The sequence below is a fragment of the Canis lupus genome, chromosome 3, assembly GCF_048164855.1.
Source record: "Canis lupus baileyi chromosome 3, mCanLup2.hap1, whole genome shotgun sequence".
NCBI lineage: Eukaryota > Metazoa > Chordata > Mammalia > Carnivora > Canidae > Canis > Canis lupus.
Window position 1 is genome coordinate 47,901,378 of NC_132840.1, and position 19,418 is coordinate 47,920,795.

At 41.1% G+C, this 19,418-nt stretch overlaps 1 protein-coding gene across 5 annotated transcripts in view; it reads left to right on the forward strand.

Moving 5' to 3' along the window:
* The window catches only part of PRPSAP2 (phosphoribosyl pyrophosphate synthetase associated protein 2), a 49,370-nt gene that overhangs the window by 10,705 nt on the left and 19,247 nt on the right, over window positions 1-19,418 (forward strand). For all 5 annotated transcript variants that reach the window (XM_072820909.1, XM_072820912.1, XM_072820910.1 and 2 more), the window contains 3 exons: window positions 3,698-3,870; window positions 6,298-6,413; window positions 16,112-16,167. In XM_072820909.1, the coding sequence (XP_072677010.1) occupies window positions 3,698-3,870; window positions 6,298-6,413; window positions 16,112-16,167 (345 nt within the window). The remainder of the gene's footprint in view (window positions 1-3,697; window positions 3,871-6,297; window positions 6,414-16,111; window positions 16,168-19,418) is intronic.

Sequence of the window (19,418 nt, forward strand, 5' to 3'; positions counted from 1 at the left end):
CGTGTTTGTTCCATGTTTTTGAATGGTGGAAGTAACCAAGTATTGGAGTAGAGGTTCTTAATGAGAACAGAACCCATTATATTGCCTCTCAACCAGAATTTTGTAAAACTCCCAGGGAAGCTCTTCTAGTTCCCCCCCAAAAAGGTAGGAGGAAAGCTGTGTATTTACTTGAGGTTTTTAAAGCTCTGGCTGCAGGTAATTTAAAAATGATCACCATTTCTTATGTTGTTTAGATAAATGAGCTGAGAAGGTAAAAGAATGTATTGAAGGAATATGTATTCCTCTTTGGTGTGGTGTTTGACATACGTGTGTCCTGGAAATTGTTGAGGCTGCAAGTGTATAATCTGAGTGCAGAGGAGTCAGTGCAATGAGGTTGGTCTGCGTCATTTTTTAAAAGACCACTCTGTCCATACATATCCCCAAATGCGTCTGTATTTGAAAGTTCTTCACTCAGAGTGATTCTTAATAATGTCTGGAGATCAGTTTGTGTAGGGCATAATTTTTTAGCTTAGAGATTCTAATTTTGCTGCGTGTTTATATGTATAATAAATACCAAAGAAGGGGAACAAGAGCCAAGTTTCAGGAGAATTTAGACTTGGGACACACATACTTTCATCTACATTTTGAACATCTGTCCAGGTCTTTGGTTCATGGGGATGAGATCTTGTAGCCACCTGGCTCTTCCAGGAAGAGGAGTTAAAGGGGACTTGTCATTGCATCCCATGCCCTCCCGGGAGTGTGTGTGCCTTGAAGGGAGGGGGTGGCTTGCCTTTGCCGAAGTTCCCTTGTTTTCATTTCTTCTGTGCCACTTAGCATTCTTGGCAGACCTGGGCTAGGAAGCTCCCAGTTCTCAGAACCCCTGCCACCACCTTCTTTACCCAGATGGCTGAAGGGCTGGGGTGCTAGTGGAGGACTCCCTGTGCCCACAGCTACTCTACCCCTCCTGACATTGGGGTGGGGATAGCGCAGAGCACAAAATAACTTAGGTTGCTCCTGGCTGTCTGCAGTGCTTTTATCTCCTCACAGACACGTGTGAATCCATTTGGATGAATGCAGAGAAGTCGCTTATGTTACACAAGGGGATAAGTGAGCCTTATAGGCCAAATTGGACTTAGAATTCAGGGCTTCAGCAGCATGACTCATATAGTCCTTCCTGTTTCCAGGTCCATCCATTCCTGTCCTTTTATTTCTATTTGGTTTATTTCAACACTTACTATTCTGCCCTTGCCTTTTGTTGGTTTCTTATTCCCTTAGCTAAAACTGCCTGCATGTCTCATTTTTCATTGTTCCGAACCATGACCTTGTGTGAACTCACTTCATCTTGCCAGAGAGCCTGGACATCGGGTGTTTATGAAATAGTTAATGTTGAGATTTGATGTTGTCAGATACGTGTTATCTTTCATTTTAGGACAGATTAACAGTGGGCACTAAAAGTATCAGAAAAGTTTTAAATGAAGAGAATGCTGCTCTTGGCTCCATTTATCCAGTCATTCAGACAAGTTCATGACTTGAGGTTAGTGCTGGTAAGCCTGTCAGCAGCTCCAGAAAAATGGTGCCCTTGTAGTATGGCGTGGGGCCCTTGGTGTAATTCTGTGCCCACTGTTGGGTCCTCTCCTTCTACCCTTTCACAGACAGTGCTTTCCTGAAAGTCTGCTTTTCACTCTTGTGAGACCAGGTCAGATATTAACATATAACCCAGTCACCCACATGTTCTGGGTTTCCTTTCACTCATTCATTCATTAACAAACACTGATTGAACGTCAGCTGCATGCCAGTCACTATTTCAGGTGTTCAAGATACGTGAATGATTAAAACAGATAAAGACCGATGCACCTGGGTGGCTCAGTGGTTGGGCATCAGCCTTTGGCTCATGTCATGATCCAGGCGTCCTAGGATTGAGTCCTGCATCGGGCTTCCCCACAGGGTGCCTGCTTCTCTCTCTGCCTGTCTTTGTCTCTTTCTCTGTGTCTCTCATGAATAAACAAATAAAAATCTTAAAAACAAAACAGATAAAGACCCTTGGCTTCATGGAGTCTATTTTCTGAGACATGCAATTAGTTAACTATATACTTACTGACTTAGTAACTGAGTATCTACTGATCATCCAGTTTGTCAGAAGCTGACAAAGACCTCAACAGTGTGGCAGGGGATTGGGAGTGATGTAGGGAGGGAGTAGAGAGAGGGCAGGCCAGGCAGGCCTCAGCAAGGTGGTGACAGGAGAAGGTAGGGGCAGAAGCCAGGTGGCCAGCCAGGGAGGAGCACTTTCCAGTTGGGGAGAGCCCCAAGGGGTCTCAGTGTGAGTGAGGACTGACATGATGTCTAGTGTGACCAGACTGGGGGGCGGAGGGCATGAGAGGGGGAGCAGAGAGGTGGGGTGTCGGGCAAATCATAGAGGGGCTTTGGGAGCCATCATGGGGCTGTAGGCTAAATGGGAAAGCATTTCTGGATCTTGAGCAGAGGAGTGTGTGATGTGACTTGCACTTGAAGATCCAGCCAGCCACCCTGAGGAGAACAAGCAGCAGAGGGACCGCTAAAGAACAGGGAGGCCTGTGGTGGCAGACTGCGCCTGTCACTGGCTTGACACAGAGCACACCTGGCCTGGCCCCTGTGCAGCAGTACAGTGGGGATATGCTGTGACCTTCTGGAGACAAGAACAGTGAAGGGGGCACCTCTGTTTTTGTCCTGAGTAAACTGAAGGAGGAGTGTCGCCATCTACTGCTATGGAAAAGGTTTTATGATGAAGCAGGCTTTGGGAGGCAAAGAGCAGTTCAGTTTTGAGGGGTCTTGACAGACACTTGAGTGGCACCATTGTCAGGTAGTGGTTGGATTTGCTAGACTGGAGTTGAGAAGCTTGGACTGAGACTGTGACCTTGAGTCTCCAACTTCTAGAAGCTGTGAAATTAGATGAGAAGCCCAAGGGATGAGGGGAGGTCGAAGAGAGGTGCAAATGAATGAGTGTTAGGAAGGTGGGGAGGAGGGGAAGCTGCAGAAGAAGCCAGGTGAACAGCAAGGAAGTCCTAGAAGCCCAGTGGGTGAAGCTGGGCAAGCAGCTGTGGACACTCAGGTGAGAGGAGAACTGTCCTTGGATCTAGGTGCATGGAGGTCATTGAGGACCCAGATTGGAATGCGTTTGAAAGAGGCAAGATGAGGTGAACCGGAGATATCTGAGTGTAGACAACTCTCTTGAGATGTATACACAGGGGAGGGAAGAAATAGGCCAGTGGGAAGAGTGGTCACCAGTCGTTTCTAATGCAACAACAGAGTTTATAGTCCGATGGGTACAAGCCCAGGGAGTGTACAGAATTGATGGCAGAGGCAAGAGGGAGAATTACTGGAGCTTATCTTCCAGTAGGCAGGAGTGGAGAGGAGGGCGAGGGGTGCTTAGGGTGTCATTGTGAGGCCTAATTGCAGAGTAACTGGTGTAGAAAGTTTTCTCTGCCTGATAGTGAAGGGCTGGCCAACTTGGAGGGTGGGAGCTCATGGAAGGCTCTCTTCTGACTGAGTAGTTTTTACAGGGAAAAAGGAAGTAGGTCAGTAGCTGTGAGGGGAATGTGGGAATTCGTTTGTGCCTTTTCTGTGTCTCGAGCCTTAAGGCTGTAGAGGCACACATAGCACATTGCTGCTACTTTGTGGGAACAGGGAGATGTTAAACACATGTCTTACGTTCCTTGCTGGGATTTTCTTTCTTGAAATGCAGGGATGTGAACACCACCATCATGGAGCTCCTGATTATGGTGTACGCGTGTAAGACCTCTTGTGCCAAAAGCATTATCGGCGTGATTCCCTACTTTCCTTACAGCAAACAGTGCAAGATGAGAAAAAGAGGCTCCATTGTTTCTAAATTGCTGGCTTCGATGATGTGCAAAGCTGGTGAGAATGGCAGATACATGACATTTATTGGGGGCCAGGGCATTTTATGTTTACCTTGGAAAGTGTAAACCATTTTCTTAACTAAATTAGAATGTGGAACAGAAAAAAGACCATTTTTTAAGACCGCTAAGTTACAATGAGAAAACACAGAGAATTCTCTTCTGTTCCCCACAACCTAAAACAAAGTTAAGGAGAGTGACTTATTTTTCCCTAAGTTCTTTGTTTAAAGAATTATATTAAAACAACAAGTTACAATCACATTTAAGTTGTTTTTGAAGGGGAAAAGGGCATTTTAGAACCGAGCACTCTTAACATGGCAACTTTTATTTTAGTCTCTTCCCAGGGTGGATTGGCATATTTTGCAAACCATGTGCACTATTTTGTGTGGTGCGTTTTCAGGTCACATCCTAGGCATCCCCTCTTGTTTCTAAATAACCTTCTCATAACCTTCAGAGTTATTACATGTGTGTGTAACCATGTGGGCGTGTGTGTGTGTGTGTGTGTGTTTGTATGCAACTCTAGAAGCCACATATCCCAGAGCACTGGTACAGAGGGGAAAGGACAAAACAGCCCCATATCACTGCATTGAACACAGACACTTACTGTGAAATAGAGTTTGTGTCTATTTTTTTTGCATTCCAAAGAAGGCAAAAACAAAACAAAAGAAAAACAACCCACTCAAAAACCCACACACCCAAATTTGTCATTATTTGATGACACCCGAAGCCCAGCTGCCTTAATGTATAATGTATTAAACAGTCTTCAGAGTTTTAAAAGCTGGCTGAAGGGAGCAGGCTAGCTCACTGGATCTTCCAGAAAGATTCTGCTCATCTTTTCTTTTGGCCTTGATCCTGGCTGGACTGCCAGGTTGACTCTCTTTCTCTTCTGGGCAAGTTTTGCTTTTTTTTTTTTTTTTTTAATGTTTTATTTATTCATTCATGAGAGACACAGAGAGAGAGAGAGGGGCAGAGACACAGGCAGAGGGAGAACCAGGCTCCATGCAGGGAGCCCGATGTGGGACTCGATCCTGGGTCTCCAGGATCAGGCCCTGGGCTGAAGGTGGCGCTAAACCACTGAGCCACCGGGGCTGCCCAAGTTCTGCTTTTTAAAAAACTTTTCCAGTTAGACTTTACTTATTCTGGTGATCATTTCAAGTATCCTGTAAGGAGCCAGTGAGGATGAAGGTTCTTCATTTTGTCCAGAGACAGGCCCATGCAGTTTGTCTTAAGATCAATATTTGTCTTAAGTATCTATCTTAATATGGCTTTGCTATGCCTATTAAGGAAACTTCATGGAAATATAACTTGCTTTAATAGAATTATCAGAGACATTTCTTCATTACTATTATCTTTGTTATTTTCAGACTATAAATTGATGTGAAAATCATGTATCTGTGTGGAAAAACCACCCTCTCTTTCCCTTCTGAGTAAGGAAAAACCCAGTTCACCTCCTGTTTGTCTCTTCTACTCACACACAAAGGGGATTGCTTCTGACACTTCTGGTCACCAAAGGTGTAGGGGTTTTCCCTACACCTAGCAATTCTCCATGACACTGGCTGAGTATCTTACAATTCACTTAAATTCTGGAGATAGTGTCAAATCCCACAGGTTAAGGGCTCAGTCCCATAACCTGCCCCTGCCCCACTCACCCATGCTAGCTGCAAGGCCAGATTGTCACCTCTGCATCTGGCCAATCTGCTGTAAATCACAGATTCCCAAGACCCACATGTCGGATTCAATTAATTTGCTCGAGCAGCTCACAGAACTCCGGGGAACTACTCACTCACTGTTTGCCACTTTATTGTAAAAGCATATGATAAAGAATACAAGTGATAGAAGAGATACGAGGGCACAGGATGTGGGGAGGGCTGCAGAGCCCTTGACCTCTCAGCATGCACCACTTGCCCAGAGCCTCCACCTGTTCACCAACCTGGTGCCCCCCCCTCTCTCCCAAGGCTCTGCCTCATCACGTAGGCGCAATCAATCATTGACTCCATTCCCAGCCCCTCTTCAGTCTCTGGAGAATGGGAGGTGGGGGCTGAAGATGCTAAACCTTTTTTTTTTTTTTTTTTGGTGCTAAACCTTTAATCACAGCATGGTCTTTCTTGGTCTCCTCATCCAAGAGCCCACCCAGAGTCCCCTCATTAGAACAAAAGGTTCTTTTGGTGCCCTTATCATTTAGGAATTTACAAGGGTTTTAGCTAAGAGCCCTGTGTTAGGGACACAGGTAGAGACCACTATATAGGTTTTCTGTTCTCATCGTCTTGTTGAACTAAAACATCTGAGAAATAAAGACACTAAGTCTTTTTGATGAGAAAGCAATTTTTAAATAGCTATTATATATAGTATTGTGTTTTATATATGCTTAGTTCGTACATATCGACTGGTTATTTGACCACTCGTGTTTTTGTCTGCTTTGTTTCCAAAGGTCTAACCCATCTCATTACTATGGATTTACACCAGAAGGAAATTCAAGGCTTCTTCAATATTCCTGTTGATAATTTAAGAGCTTCTCCCTTCTTACTACAGTATATTCAAGAAGAGGTGAGCTGGCTCAAACTTCTGCATTTTAACATTCTGTTTAAGGTTGAAAAGATACATTTCCATTTCCCTGGGCAGTCTGTAAAGGATTAAAACTTAGTGTATTCTGCTTGAATATTTCCTGGGATGCCTGAGTGGCTCAGTTGATTAATATCTATCTGACTCTTGATCTCAGGATCATGAATTCAAGCCCTGTGTTGGGCTCCACTGAGCCTCGCATGGAGCCTGTTTAAAATATAGTAATAAAATAATGAAGTACTATTTACTTTAATAAATGTAATTCAGTATATTTTAAAATTTCTAATCTATAGTTTCTTTGTTTTGCTAAGCTCTTAAAATTGCTGTGTTTTCTTTGGGGCCTCAGGTACCTAGGACTGGACTAGTTGTGATCATGGCACATAACTCTCATCATTGGTCCATGTATAGACCTGGCCCTCATTTCATATCTATTGCTCTTCCTTGCTATCTGTCCATCTGTCTGTAGTGGTCAGCATCCAGGATCTTACCACTCAGCAAGAAAACTTGATGCATCATAACTGATATCCACTAGCGTGGTTCTTTTGTGTCACATCCCCCCTACCTCCTCCCACTGAGGGAGCTACCATCTTGAATCTTGTTTCCTCTTTTAATTTCCTTTATATAGGGATCCCTGGGTGCGCAGCGGTTTGGCGCCTGCCTTTGGCCCAGGGCGCGATCCTGGAGACCCGGGATCGAATCCCACAACGGGCTCCCGGTGCATGGAGCCTGCTTCTCCCTCTGCCTGTGTCTCTGCCTCTCTCTCTCTCTCTCTCTCTGTGACCATCATAAAAAAAAAAAAAAAAATTTAATTTCCTTTATATATGGTCTTATATCTTTGTACACATAGACTATTCCAAGACAAAAACATGTAAGATAGATATTTTTTAATTTTATTAGAAAAATAATCAAATTGTGCGATTTTGGGGGAATATTTCACTTTATGTTGCATTAGTAAGCTTCTTCCAGGTTGAGGGTCACAGTGCATTCATTTGAACTATTGAGAACTACTCACCGTGCAGCTTTACCACAGTTTACTTGTAAGGGTGTTGCCGTTGCGATTGTGCTCCTGTGAGCACTCTTGTCTGTGTCTCCTGTGGCACACAAGCAGAAGTATATCATGGTCACATACCTAGTGTAGTTTTGCAAGGTGAAATGGCATGTGAGTGTTTGATTTTTCCCAAAGCAGTTACGCCAACTTTCATCCCCCCCCAGCAGTAAATCAGATGCTCTGTGGATCCGTCTTGTTTCAACACTTAGGTTACCAGAATTTACAGTATTTGCTAGTTGAATGCACTGTGGTGTCTTGGCATCACTTTGATGGATAGATCTCTTATGATGTAAGAAGTTGAACATCTCTTTGTATAATTTCCTTTTTTATGAAAAGGCGCTAATGTACTTTGTTCTTCACTGGTTTTATGTGTGTGTTGTTTTCTGAGCTACAGGCATGCTGTTTTGTATTCTAGATTCTAGCTATTTGTTAGTATTGGTTTCATTAGGGAGTCTAGATGAGTAGACATATTCAGTTTTTTTTTTTCATTGAGGTGAAATCCATGTAACATAAAATTAACCAGTTTAAGACAATTTGGTGGGATTTAGTACAGTCAGTGTTGTATAACTGTCTGTATCCTTTGTCTAGTTCCAAAACTTTGTCATACTCCAGAAGAACACCCTGTACTCATTAAGTAACTACTTACCATTCCTCCCTCCCCCTATTCCCTGGCAGCTACTCATGTGCTCTTTGGCTCTGGATTTGCCTGTACTGGACATTTCATGTACCTGGGATCATGCAGCATGCAACCTTTTTGTGTTTGGCTTTATTCACTTAGCTTAATGCTTTTGAGGTTCATCAATGCAGTAATGTGTATTAGGACCTCATTCCTTTTGAAGACTGAATAATATTCCACCGTATGTACATACCACTATTTGTTTATCCATTCATGTGTTGATGAACATTTGGATTGTTGCCACTTTTTGACTATTGTGAATAGTGCTGCTGTGAACATTCTTGTATAAGCTCGCTCCTTCCTTCCTTCCTTCCTTCCTTCCTTCCTTCCTTCTTTCTTTCTTTCTTTCTTTCTTTCTTTCTTTCTTTCTTTCTTTCTTTCTTTCTTTCTTTCTTTTCTTTCTTTCTTTCTTTCTTTCTTTCTTTCTTTCTTTCTTTCTTTCTTTCTTTCTTTCTTTCTTCTTTCTTTCTTTCTTTCTTTCTTTCTTTCTTTCTTTCTTTCTTTCTTTCTTTCTTTCTTTCTTTCTTTCTTTCTTTCTTTCTTTCTTTCTTTCTTTCTTTCTTTCTTTCTTTCTTTCTTTCTTTCTTTCTTTCTTTCTTTCTTTCTTTCTTTCTTTCTTTCTTTCTTTCTTTCTTTCTTTCTTTCTTTCTTTCTTTCTTTCTTTCTTTCTTTCTTTCTTTCTTTCTTTCTTTCTTTCTTTCTTTCTTTCTTTCTTTCTTTCTTTCTTTCTTTCTTTCTTTCTTTCTTTCTTTCTTTCTTTCTTTCTTTCTTTCTTTCTTTCTTTCTTTCTTTCTTTCTTTCTTTCTTTCTTTCTTTCTTTCTTTCTTTCTTTCTTTCTTTCTTTCTTTCTTTCTTTCTTTCTTGAGCAAGCAAGAAGTATATGCATGTGTGAGCAGGGGGAAAGAGGCAGAAAGATAGGGAGAATCTCAAGGAGGCTCCACGCTGGGAGTCACAGGACTCGATCTCACGACTTTAAGATTATGATCTGAGCTGAAATCAAGAGTCAGATGCTTAACCGACTAAACCACCCAGGCGCCCCTCTTGTATAAGTTTTTAAGTGGACATAGGCATTTATCGTGGCCATATATTTCATTTCTCAGATAAATACTTAGGATTGGAATTACATGGTCATATGATAATTCTGTATTTAACTTTTTGAGGAACTGCCAAACTGTTTTCAATGGTGCCTGCAGCAGTTTACATTCTAATCAGGAGTATATAAGATTTGCAATTTCTTCACATACATACTGACTTACATTTTGATTATAGGTATTCTAGTGGTTATTGTGGTTATAAAGTGGCATCTCATTATAGTTTGATTTGTATTCCCCTAATGATGTTGAGCATCTTTTCATGTGTTTATTGACCATTTGCATATCTTCTTTATGCTTTTTAAAAAATGTTTATTTATTTAAGTAACCTCTGCATCCAACATGGGGCTTGAACTCACAACCCTGAGATCAAGAGCTGCGTGCTGTAAGGACTGAGGAGCCCATTTTTTAATTGGGCTGTTTACCATTTTATTTAGTTCTTATTATATATTGGACACTAAACTCTTACCAGGTATATGATTTACAGATATTTCCCACCATTCTGTAGTTTGTCTCTTCACTATCTTGATACTGTCTTTTGATGCCCAAATGTTTTAACTTTGATGAAGTCCAGTTTATCTCTTTTTTTTTTTCGTTATTCATGGTTTTGCCCTAAGAAAGCATCAAATCCAGAGCCATTAAGATTTACCTCTGTGTTTTCTTCTGAGAGTCTTATAATTTTTAGATCTTATATTTAGGTTGATCCATTTGGAGTTAATTTTAGTATATGGTGTGAAGTAGGGGTGTAACTTTGTTTTTTTGGATATGGTATCTAGTGGTTCTAACACCATTTGTTGAAAAGGCTATTTCCCAACTGAATGGCTTTGTCAAAAAAAACCAAAAATTCGTCCATATACGTTTGTGTTTATTTCTAGTCCTTCTAGTCCTTCATTGGTCTATGCATCTGTCCTCCCACAATTAACCCTGGCTCTCAGTAATGAAAATAAATTTAAGTATTTTTGAAAGAGAGAAATATAAAAGAGTTTGCCTATTTTCTTTAAAGTTATACACAAGAAGCATACAGACTATAAAAAATCCAGGAAACAATACAGAATAGAATTTACCTGAATATGATTCCCAGTTGAGATAGAAAGGATAGGAGAGGGATCCCTGGGTAGCACAGCGGTTTAGCGCCTGCCTTTGGCCCAGGGTGTGATCCTGGAGTACCGGGATCGAGTCCCACATTGGGCTCCCTCCATGGAGCCTGCTTCTCCCTCTGCCTGTGGCTCTGTGCCTCTCTCTCTCTGTCTCTCATGAATAAATAAATAAAATCTAAAAAAAAAAAAGAAAGGATAGGAGAGCAACAGCAAGTGTGTTGATAGGGCAGGGAAGTGGGTCCATCCAGAGAGAAGCCCCAGAGGATGAGACAGACTTAGGTATGTGGGAGAACATGGTCCAGTTAAGAACTGTCCATGTGAAGGATCCTACAGCTTTGGGAGAAATAGAGCAGTCGGTGTAGACTTTTATAGACTAATGTTTACATCTTCTGAATTTTTAGGATGTGTCCACTCAAGGTACAGGCATGTTGTGTGCTCACATATTGAGGCACAAATGGCAGTAATGCCTCTTGGGAGGTGCCCGTTTGGCCTACTGAGTTTGCACTGCGGCATTGATGCTGGTCCAGAGGCCAGGCTTCAGTCTCCTTGAGCCGCCCTGGTTGTGGCCCCTAAGTGTAGGCCTCTACCTCTGTATAAGACTGCCTTCCCCTAGGAAAATCCCTTTTTAGGCTTCATTATTGAAAAGAATTGAACTCTCAGGGTTGAACTCTCTCTTATACCTTTCACGATTCAGCAGACAAAGGAAATGGCTGTTTTTGATGGCAAGCTATCAATGATAACACCAAATGTGGTTTTAAAATTCTCTGTCCTTCGTTCATATATTATAAATTTTATAAATATAAATTAAATATAAATCAATATAGGCTGTCGAAAATGAAATACAATATGGGAGCTCACTGTTTGAAAGGATTTTTGTTTGTTTTGCCTTTTATTGCATACTTGTCTTAGTAGACCATGTCTTACAGAATTGAAGATGCCACCAGTTAAGGCTTACGTTATTTAGATTGTCAGGAAAGAAGAAAACACTATGGATGATAGTGTAACACAGTGCCTTCATGTCATTTAGTGATCCTGTTCTGCAAGATTGATGCTGACATCTTCCTACTTGATAGCTCACACGCTGTTTCTCTCAAGTCATCCTTGGAATTTATGTGCTTTCTGCCACATGGAAGGAGTGTTCAGATAATTGGATGCTCACTGCCTTGCAGCTTTGCTGCTCTCTCCTGAGAGCTTGGTAATTTCTCCTGCCCTCAGTTATGCTGCAGTGCGTGTGCTAGGCATCATCTGAGGTTCAGTCCTTTCCAACCTCCACCTGCTGGTGTGGATCCTCATTTGGTAGGTCCCACAGACCTTGCAGGAAGATACGGACTTGAGGCCATTTCCTCCAGTGATGACTGATTCATGAGTGTGAAATGTACACCCTGCTGCCCATATGCCAGGTCTGTGGACATGCATGGTAACTGTTGATTTTAATGCTGTATTTTTTTTTTTTAAAGATTTTATTTATTTATGATAGTCACACAGAGAGAGAGGCAGAGACACAGGCAGAGGGAGAAGCAGGCTCCATGCAGGGAGCCCGATGTGGGATTCGATCCCGGGTCTCCAGGATCGCGCCCTGGGCCAAAGGCAGGCGCCAAACCGCTGCGCCACCCAGGGATGCCTTAATGCTGTATTATAGGGAACTCTTGCTGGAGACATTTTAAGTGGCAGGTAAAGCCAGCCCATATAGAACCAGCAGTGCCTGTGGCTCATTTGAAATGAGAACCATAAGAATGCCATGGCCTTCTTCACCCATACCAGATAAAAAAGGCACATCACAGCTGCTGTGGGGCTGACAGCAGCTATAAGACACTACTGAGTTCAAGACATCTAAATCGGGGCACCTAGGTGGCTCAGTCGGTTAACCATCTGCTTTCAGCTCTGGTCATGATCCCGGGATCCTGCTCAGCAGAGAGTCTCCTTCTCCCTTTCCGTTTGCCTGCCAGTCTGCCTAATTGTGCATGCTCTCTCTTTGTCAAATAAATCTTTTTTTTTTTTTTTAAATCCAAATCATAGAGATACTAAAATGACCAAAATTGTTCCAGGTATTGATTAAATACAGTGCATGTTTTTAAGAAATGATTAAGCATGACAGTGACAGTCCTAGAAATCATTGGTCTGCACCAGGAGTTTTTAAGGAAATGATGAAGAGGAAGACCACAAGTATATATTTTGTTAAGATTTATTTATTTATTTTAGAGAGCACTTCACTTGTGCATGGATGCAGAGATATAGGGCAGAGGCAGAGAATCTGCAAGCAGACTCTGCTAAGAATGGAGCCCGACATAGGGCTTGATCCCACGACCCATGAGATCTTGACCTGAGCCAAAACTGAGTTGCTCTTTAACCAGCTGAGCCACCCAGGTGCCTCTATCTGCACCAGGCGTTTTTAAGGAAATGATGAAGAGGAGGGCTACAAGTATATTTCTATGGTGTGTGTAGAGAGCCCATCCCATTAATCTTTTAAGTAGGAGTTTCTAGAGTATCTTGTTTCTGATTCTTGAGTTGCTGTTGTTTTTTCCTCCATGTTCTTCTGGATGTCTTTGTATCAAGCCACTATCATCACAGAAACAAGATACGGAAGGGAATGAGAAACCAGGGGACAAGGATAGGCCTGTATAGCAAAGGAGCGTGGGGCGTATGTAGCGCCATTTGATTCTTTGTGATTCCATAGTGGTCCTGGTGATGTTTTCCCTTAATGGCGCAGGGGAAAATTTTAGAGTTTGGAAGCTGGCTTACATGGCGTTTTTTTCCCACTCCACTTGTTAGTAGGGGTGCTCTTCTAAAAAATGAAAAATGACACTTTACATTGACAGTCGCAGTGTAGGGACGTGCATGTGTATCTATAATAATTCTGACAATGTTGGTAAAGCCTTGGCTTCCCTAGCCCCCCAGCCTGATCCTGGGCTTCTCTGCAGGGATAACCCTTGTTACCAGCTTGCTTTGTGTCCTCTGTCCTCTCTGACCTTTCTCTTTATTTTTGCCTCCTCATCTACACACATAGTTATAGATGTTGAGTTGGGGGTGCTTTTTTTTTCCCTCTAAGTCATGACCCCAAGATCAAGAGTCGCATGCTCTACCCACTGAGTCAGCCACCCCCCACCCCCGATTTGTGCATGCTTTTTTAAAAAACACAATTGACCTATAGCCTTGTTCTGCAGCTTATTCTTTCATTTGCTCTGCTGGTATGTAGAGGTCTTTCCATGCTAAGATATGTAGGTTTATTGCTTTGATGATAATTGCTACATAGTAGTACTCAGTTTAGATCAGCAATGTCCAGTAGAGCTTTCTGTGATCATGAAAACGTTCTAGCTATTGTCCAGTATGGTAGCTGCTCGTCGCATGTGGCTAGTGTGACCAGAGAGCCAAATCATCTTCTCTAAGTTTATTTAAGTTTAAATAGCTACATGTTTAACTGCTTAGTGTGCAAGTTTAAATGAGCCACAGGCTTTTTTTTTTTTTTTCCAACTATTTTCCTCTTGATTGTTCTAATTTTTTACTCTTTTAAGTGAAATATTTTATTTAAAGAAAATTATCATAAGGCATGCATGGCTAGCTCAGTCAGAGGATCATGCAACTCTTGATCTTGGGGTTGTGAGTTTGATCCTCACAATGGGTGTAGAGAACACTTAAGAAGTATCATAATACTGCATTGAAAATTCTTGTACTTACCTTTCTGATTACTTATGTGGGTGTTTTTCTGAAAAAATACTAGGAAGTGGAATTGCTTGATTGAAAACTATCTTTAAAACTTTATTTATTTATTTATTTATTTATTTATTTATTTATTTATTTATTATCTTTAATACTTTAATGGATATTGCAAAATGACAATTTCCTGAAAATTTAATGTTATAGGAAATTTCAGTTGTCCTAAGGGGCTGTATTAATTTATACTCCCGCTAACAGTACATATACTAGTATCTTGCCCTGGGCTCTTCATTTTGCAAACCGAATGACCAAAACAATATTGTATAATTTGAATTTTTTCCTTTCTCGATTTCTAGTGTGATCAGGCATCTTGTGTATGTTTTTGGGGGTGGGCAGGAATTTCCCCATCTAGTGGAGTTTCATTATTCTGCTATGTTTTTGAAATTTCAGCATGATGTGTCTGGGGTGAATGTTTCCATTCATTCCAGTAGATACTCACTGGGTCCCTTTCATTCGCTGGGCATTTTTTCCCTCTATGATTTGAGTGTCTTATCCCTTCTGTTTTCTCATTCTTTCCTTTGGAAACTATTAGATGTTGAAATTTTTGGATCTAGTTTCTGTTGTTTAACTTTTTTTTTCAAGTTTTGCATTCTTCTATACAGCATTGTGGGAAAATCTCTTGGCCTGATCTCAGTTTGTTCACCTGTGTCCATTCTACCGGCCCCGACAGCCAGCTAACTTTCTTATTTGGACTGTAATTATTCCAACCTCCTAGATTTCTTTTTGGTTCTTTTTCTTAACAAGTTGTTCATTCTTTATGGGTATGATTTCCCTTTTTAGCTCCTGATGAGAAAATAGATGTGTTTTCTTTTCTTTTCCTTCCTTTTTTTTTTCTTTTTTTTAAGTTTATACCTGATAGGGGGCTCAAACCCAAGAGCCTGAGATCAAGAGTCATATACTCTACCAACTGAACCAGCCAGGTGCCCCCCAAATGGACTTGTTTTTATTAAAAAGTCCTTTAAAAAAAAGATTTATTTATTTATTTTAGAGGCAGGGAGCATGTCAGGGAGGGGGCAGAGAGGGAGGGAGAGAGACACTCAAGCTGACCTCATGCTCAGTATGGAGGCAGTGCGGGACTTGATCTCATGACCCTGAGATCATGACCTGAGCCAAAACCAAGAGTCAGATGCTCAACCACCTGTGCCACCCAGGCACTTCAGAGTCCTTTCTTTTAAAGCCTCTTTTTAATTTGTTTTATTAACTGTTTCCTTTGTTGTTACTTCTTCTCTTGGCTGGGTTTGGTGCTGTTTGATGATATTTGGTAAGACAAGTACATAAAACCGTTTAGACAGACTTCCAGCAAAAATATGGAAGGCACCTAAATTAGAATATTTTTTGCCAGTTTACTCCCTGATAGTATTGGATGAAATTATTAGGCTGTCCTGTGGAGACATCCAATCCATGTGGTTATGCTGGATATATCTGTATTAGAGCTGTCTTCAAATTAATCTTTTGTTCACTCACTAAGTATCATTTAATACATACTAGGCATTGTATGAGGTGCTAAAGGTTATTAATGCTTACATAGAAATTCAGTGATCTAGAGTAATTGTGAGAAAAGCAATAAGGATATATTGAATAAAATCAGGTAATTTAGTGTTTGTGTGTCTGGAACATAATTTGGAAATATGGCCAGGATGAAGTCAGAAACAAATTACTGCACGGCTTAAAAAGAGTTCTGTCTTCTAAACTCTTAGAAGTTGATAAGGGGTATATCTTCAATTAATGATCATCACCAGCACAGATCACTTCAAATGTCCACCAGTAGAAGACTCCAAAGTAGAGACCGATACTGTTGTTATTTTCTTTTTTTTCTTTTTTTGTTATTTTCTTAAGGGTTCTTCATATCTTTATTTAACCCCACCATCCTGGTCATCCTTTAACAAATTGGTGTCTTCAATATGCTGTGACTGAGACATGGGTAGTCATTTCTATGGACTGCACTGATTTGGAATTTGACAGTTAACTTTTTTATTGACTGTTGGGTGTTGGTGTGAGTGTTGGGTGTTGGTAGCCTTGTGGAGACAGGGGAGTAATCCCTGACCTCTTGTCTGTCACAGATTCCAGATTACAGGAATGCGGTGATTGTGGCCAAATCTCCAGCCTCAGCCAAGAGGTAGGTGGGAGCTCCTGACTACCCCTTGGGTCCACGTGGAGAATCACATCCCCAGTCGGATCCTGGACATTCTGGATTCTCAGTGCTTCTCATTGGTGTCCCTTATTTTTATTCTATGGGCGATAGTTTAAGAGATTGTCTGCTGACTCCATTTAAAAAAATGATGATTTATTTTCCTCTTTTTTTCAGTCCCAGTATGTAACCACCAGTTAAAGACATTTAGGTGTAGAGAAACCTGACCTAGTGTTTCTCTCACTTCTAGATTGGCAGCCTCTCCTGGATCTTCAAATCCAAGGTGTTTAAAATCCATGGTGTTTAAAATAACCAGTGGATATGCTTTGTAGTTGTTTATTTTTATTACAAGAACTGAGTAATTTATTAACAGAATTGTATCCAGCTGAGAGACCACTTACTAGTATGTGTTAAAAAATGACATTTTATTTTTATTTTTTATTTTTTAAAAAAGTGACATTTTTTAGAACAAAAACACCCTGAGGCACACAGATAGGGCTGCTGAGAGTTCCATGTAACCTAGAGTAACTGATGAATCAGTTACTTAAAGTGGTTTGGGGTTGAGAGGATTTCATATACCAGTGTTTTGTGGAGAAGCCACTTTGTTGGGAAGGGAGAGAACAAAAGCAAATGTAGGAAGAAAGGCCTTTTCCTGAAAAAGCTTTTTTTTTTTTGAAAAAGAAAGAGGATTGGAAGCAAGGGGCAGAGGGAGAGAGAGAATCTTAAGCGGGTTCCACACCCAACACAGGGCCTGGTGTGGGGCTTCATCTCATGACCCTGTGATCATGACCTGAGCCAAAAATCAAGTCACTTAAAAATAAAAAAATTAAAAAGGAGTCAGACGCTTAACCAAGTGAACCACCCAGGAGCCTCTAGAAAAGCTCTTTTAAGGGACATCTGGGTGGCTCAGTGGTTGAGTGTCTGCTTTCAGTTCAGGGCGTGATTCCGGAGTCCTGGGATCGAGTCCCACATCGGGCTCTTTGTATGGAGCCTGCTTCTCTCTCTGCCTGTGTCTCTGCCATTCTCCCTCTCTATCATGAATAAACAAACAAAATCTTTAAAAAAAAAAAAAAAAAGCTCTTTTAAAATTATGTCCTACCATTGAATGCCTTTGCTCCCTGGATCCCTGTGAAGCTCTTGCAGAATATAAGAAAGCATCAGTACCTCCGTCCTGGACCCTGAAGGCTGTTGATATTGAAGGATGAGGGAGAGCTTGCAGACATTAAGCTGGTGATTTAAAAGGTATTACAGTAAGTAGTTATCCATTATAAGTTAAGAAGGACATTTAATATATTAAATAAATGAGGCTGGCACTTGTGGTAAAAACACAAAGTTGCCATGTCCAGTGCAGCCAGGGCTACACCCACACGACCCTTCCTTCGAGAAGCTCTATAATCCTCTATCATCGGGGTCCTGTATTGTCCATTTGGTTAAACTGTAGTAAACTGTGATTGGTTTTGGAGTATAAACATGTCAAACGCTTTTGGTGCTGGATCAGTTTTAATGTAGTAATTTGTTTTTCTCTTGTATACATGCTTTTAGTTGTTGTTAAGGCAAAAATCACGTAACACTATGTGATTAACACAATCACTTTAAAGAATTTTTTTTTTTTTTAATTCATTCATGATAGAGAGCTAGGCAGAGACACAGGCAGAGGGACCCCGATGCAGGACTCGATCCCGGGACTCCAGGATCGCGCCCTGGGCCAAAGGCAGGCACTAAACCACTGAGCCACCCAGGGATCCCCTAATTAATCACTTTAAAGTATACAATTCATTGGCATTTAGTGTCCTCACATTGTCGCGCAACCACCACCTCTCTCTAGTTTCAAAGCTTTGTCATGGCTCTAGAAGAACACCCCGTACCCATTAAGAAATCACCCTTCATTCCCTTCTCTCCCCAGGCCCTGGCAACTGTTAACCGGCTTTCTCTCTCTGCCTATTCTAGACATTGTGTATAAATGGAATCATACAATATGTGGCCTTTTGGGTCTGTTTTTTTTCACTTAACATTGTGTTTTCAAGGTTCATCCACACTGTAACATGTGTCAGTCATTCATTCCTTTTTTACAGCAGAATATTATCTACTGTGTGGATATACCGCACTGTTTATCCATTAGTATATTGAAGAACATTTGAATTGTTGCCACCAATTGTTGGCTGTTATGAGTAGTACTGCTATGAACATTGGTGTACAAGTTGCTGTGTCAGTATATGTTTTCATTTCTTGTGGATGTATACCAAGGTTTGAAAGTGCTGGCTATGTGATAATTCTATTGTTTACATTTTTGAGGGACCAGTAAACTGTAGCAGCTATATCATTTCACATTCTCACCAGGAATGTACAAGGATTCCAGGCTCTCTGCATCCTTATCAGTGCTTATTTTATATGTTATTGTTGCTATGGCCATCCTGGTGAGTGTGAAGTGGTCTTTAAATGTGGTTTTGATTTGCACTTCTCTAATGATGAAGGATGTTGAACATCTTTTCATGTGCTTATTGGCTATTGTTATATCTTCAGAGAAATGTCTGTTCAGGTCTTTTGCACATTTTTTAATTGAGTTATCTTTTTGTGGTTGAGTTGCAGGATTCTGAATACTAGATCCTTATCAGATACGGGATTTGCAAATATTTTACCCCATCCTGTAGGTTATCTTTTACCTGTCTTAATAATGTCCTTCTACACACAGCAGTTTTTAATTTTTATGAAGTCTGGTTTAGCTATATTGTTACTGCTTTTGCTTCTGGCATCATACATAGGAAGCCATTGCTAAATCCAAGGTCATTAAGTTTTACCCCTGTGTTTTTGCCCAGTGGTTTAGTTTTAGCTTTTATGTTTGGGTTGTTGATTCATGTTGAGTTCATTTTTGTATATGGAGGGAGGTGTCAGGGTCCAGCTTCTTTTCCCTATAATTATCTGGTCATCCAGCACCATTTGTTGAAAAGACTATTCTTTCCTCCTTGAACGGCTTTGGCATTCTTGTCAAAAGTCATTTGGCCATAGATATTTGTGTTTATTTCTGGACTCTCCGATCTTCTGTCGTCTGTATGTCAGTACCACACTTTTGATTACTGTAGCTTTGTAGTAAGAATCAGATAAAAATGCTCACAAGTACACAGAAGTGGGAATAACACTCCTTGTGAATCCTCTACTGACACCAAGTGGGGAGTGGCCTTGTTACCACTGTTGGGGAAAGTCCTGACTCCACTAGGCCTCCCCTGACACCATCTAGTAGGGGA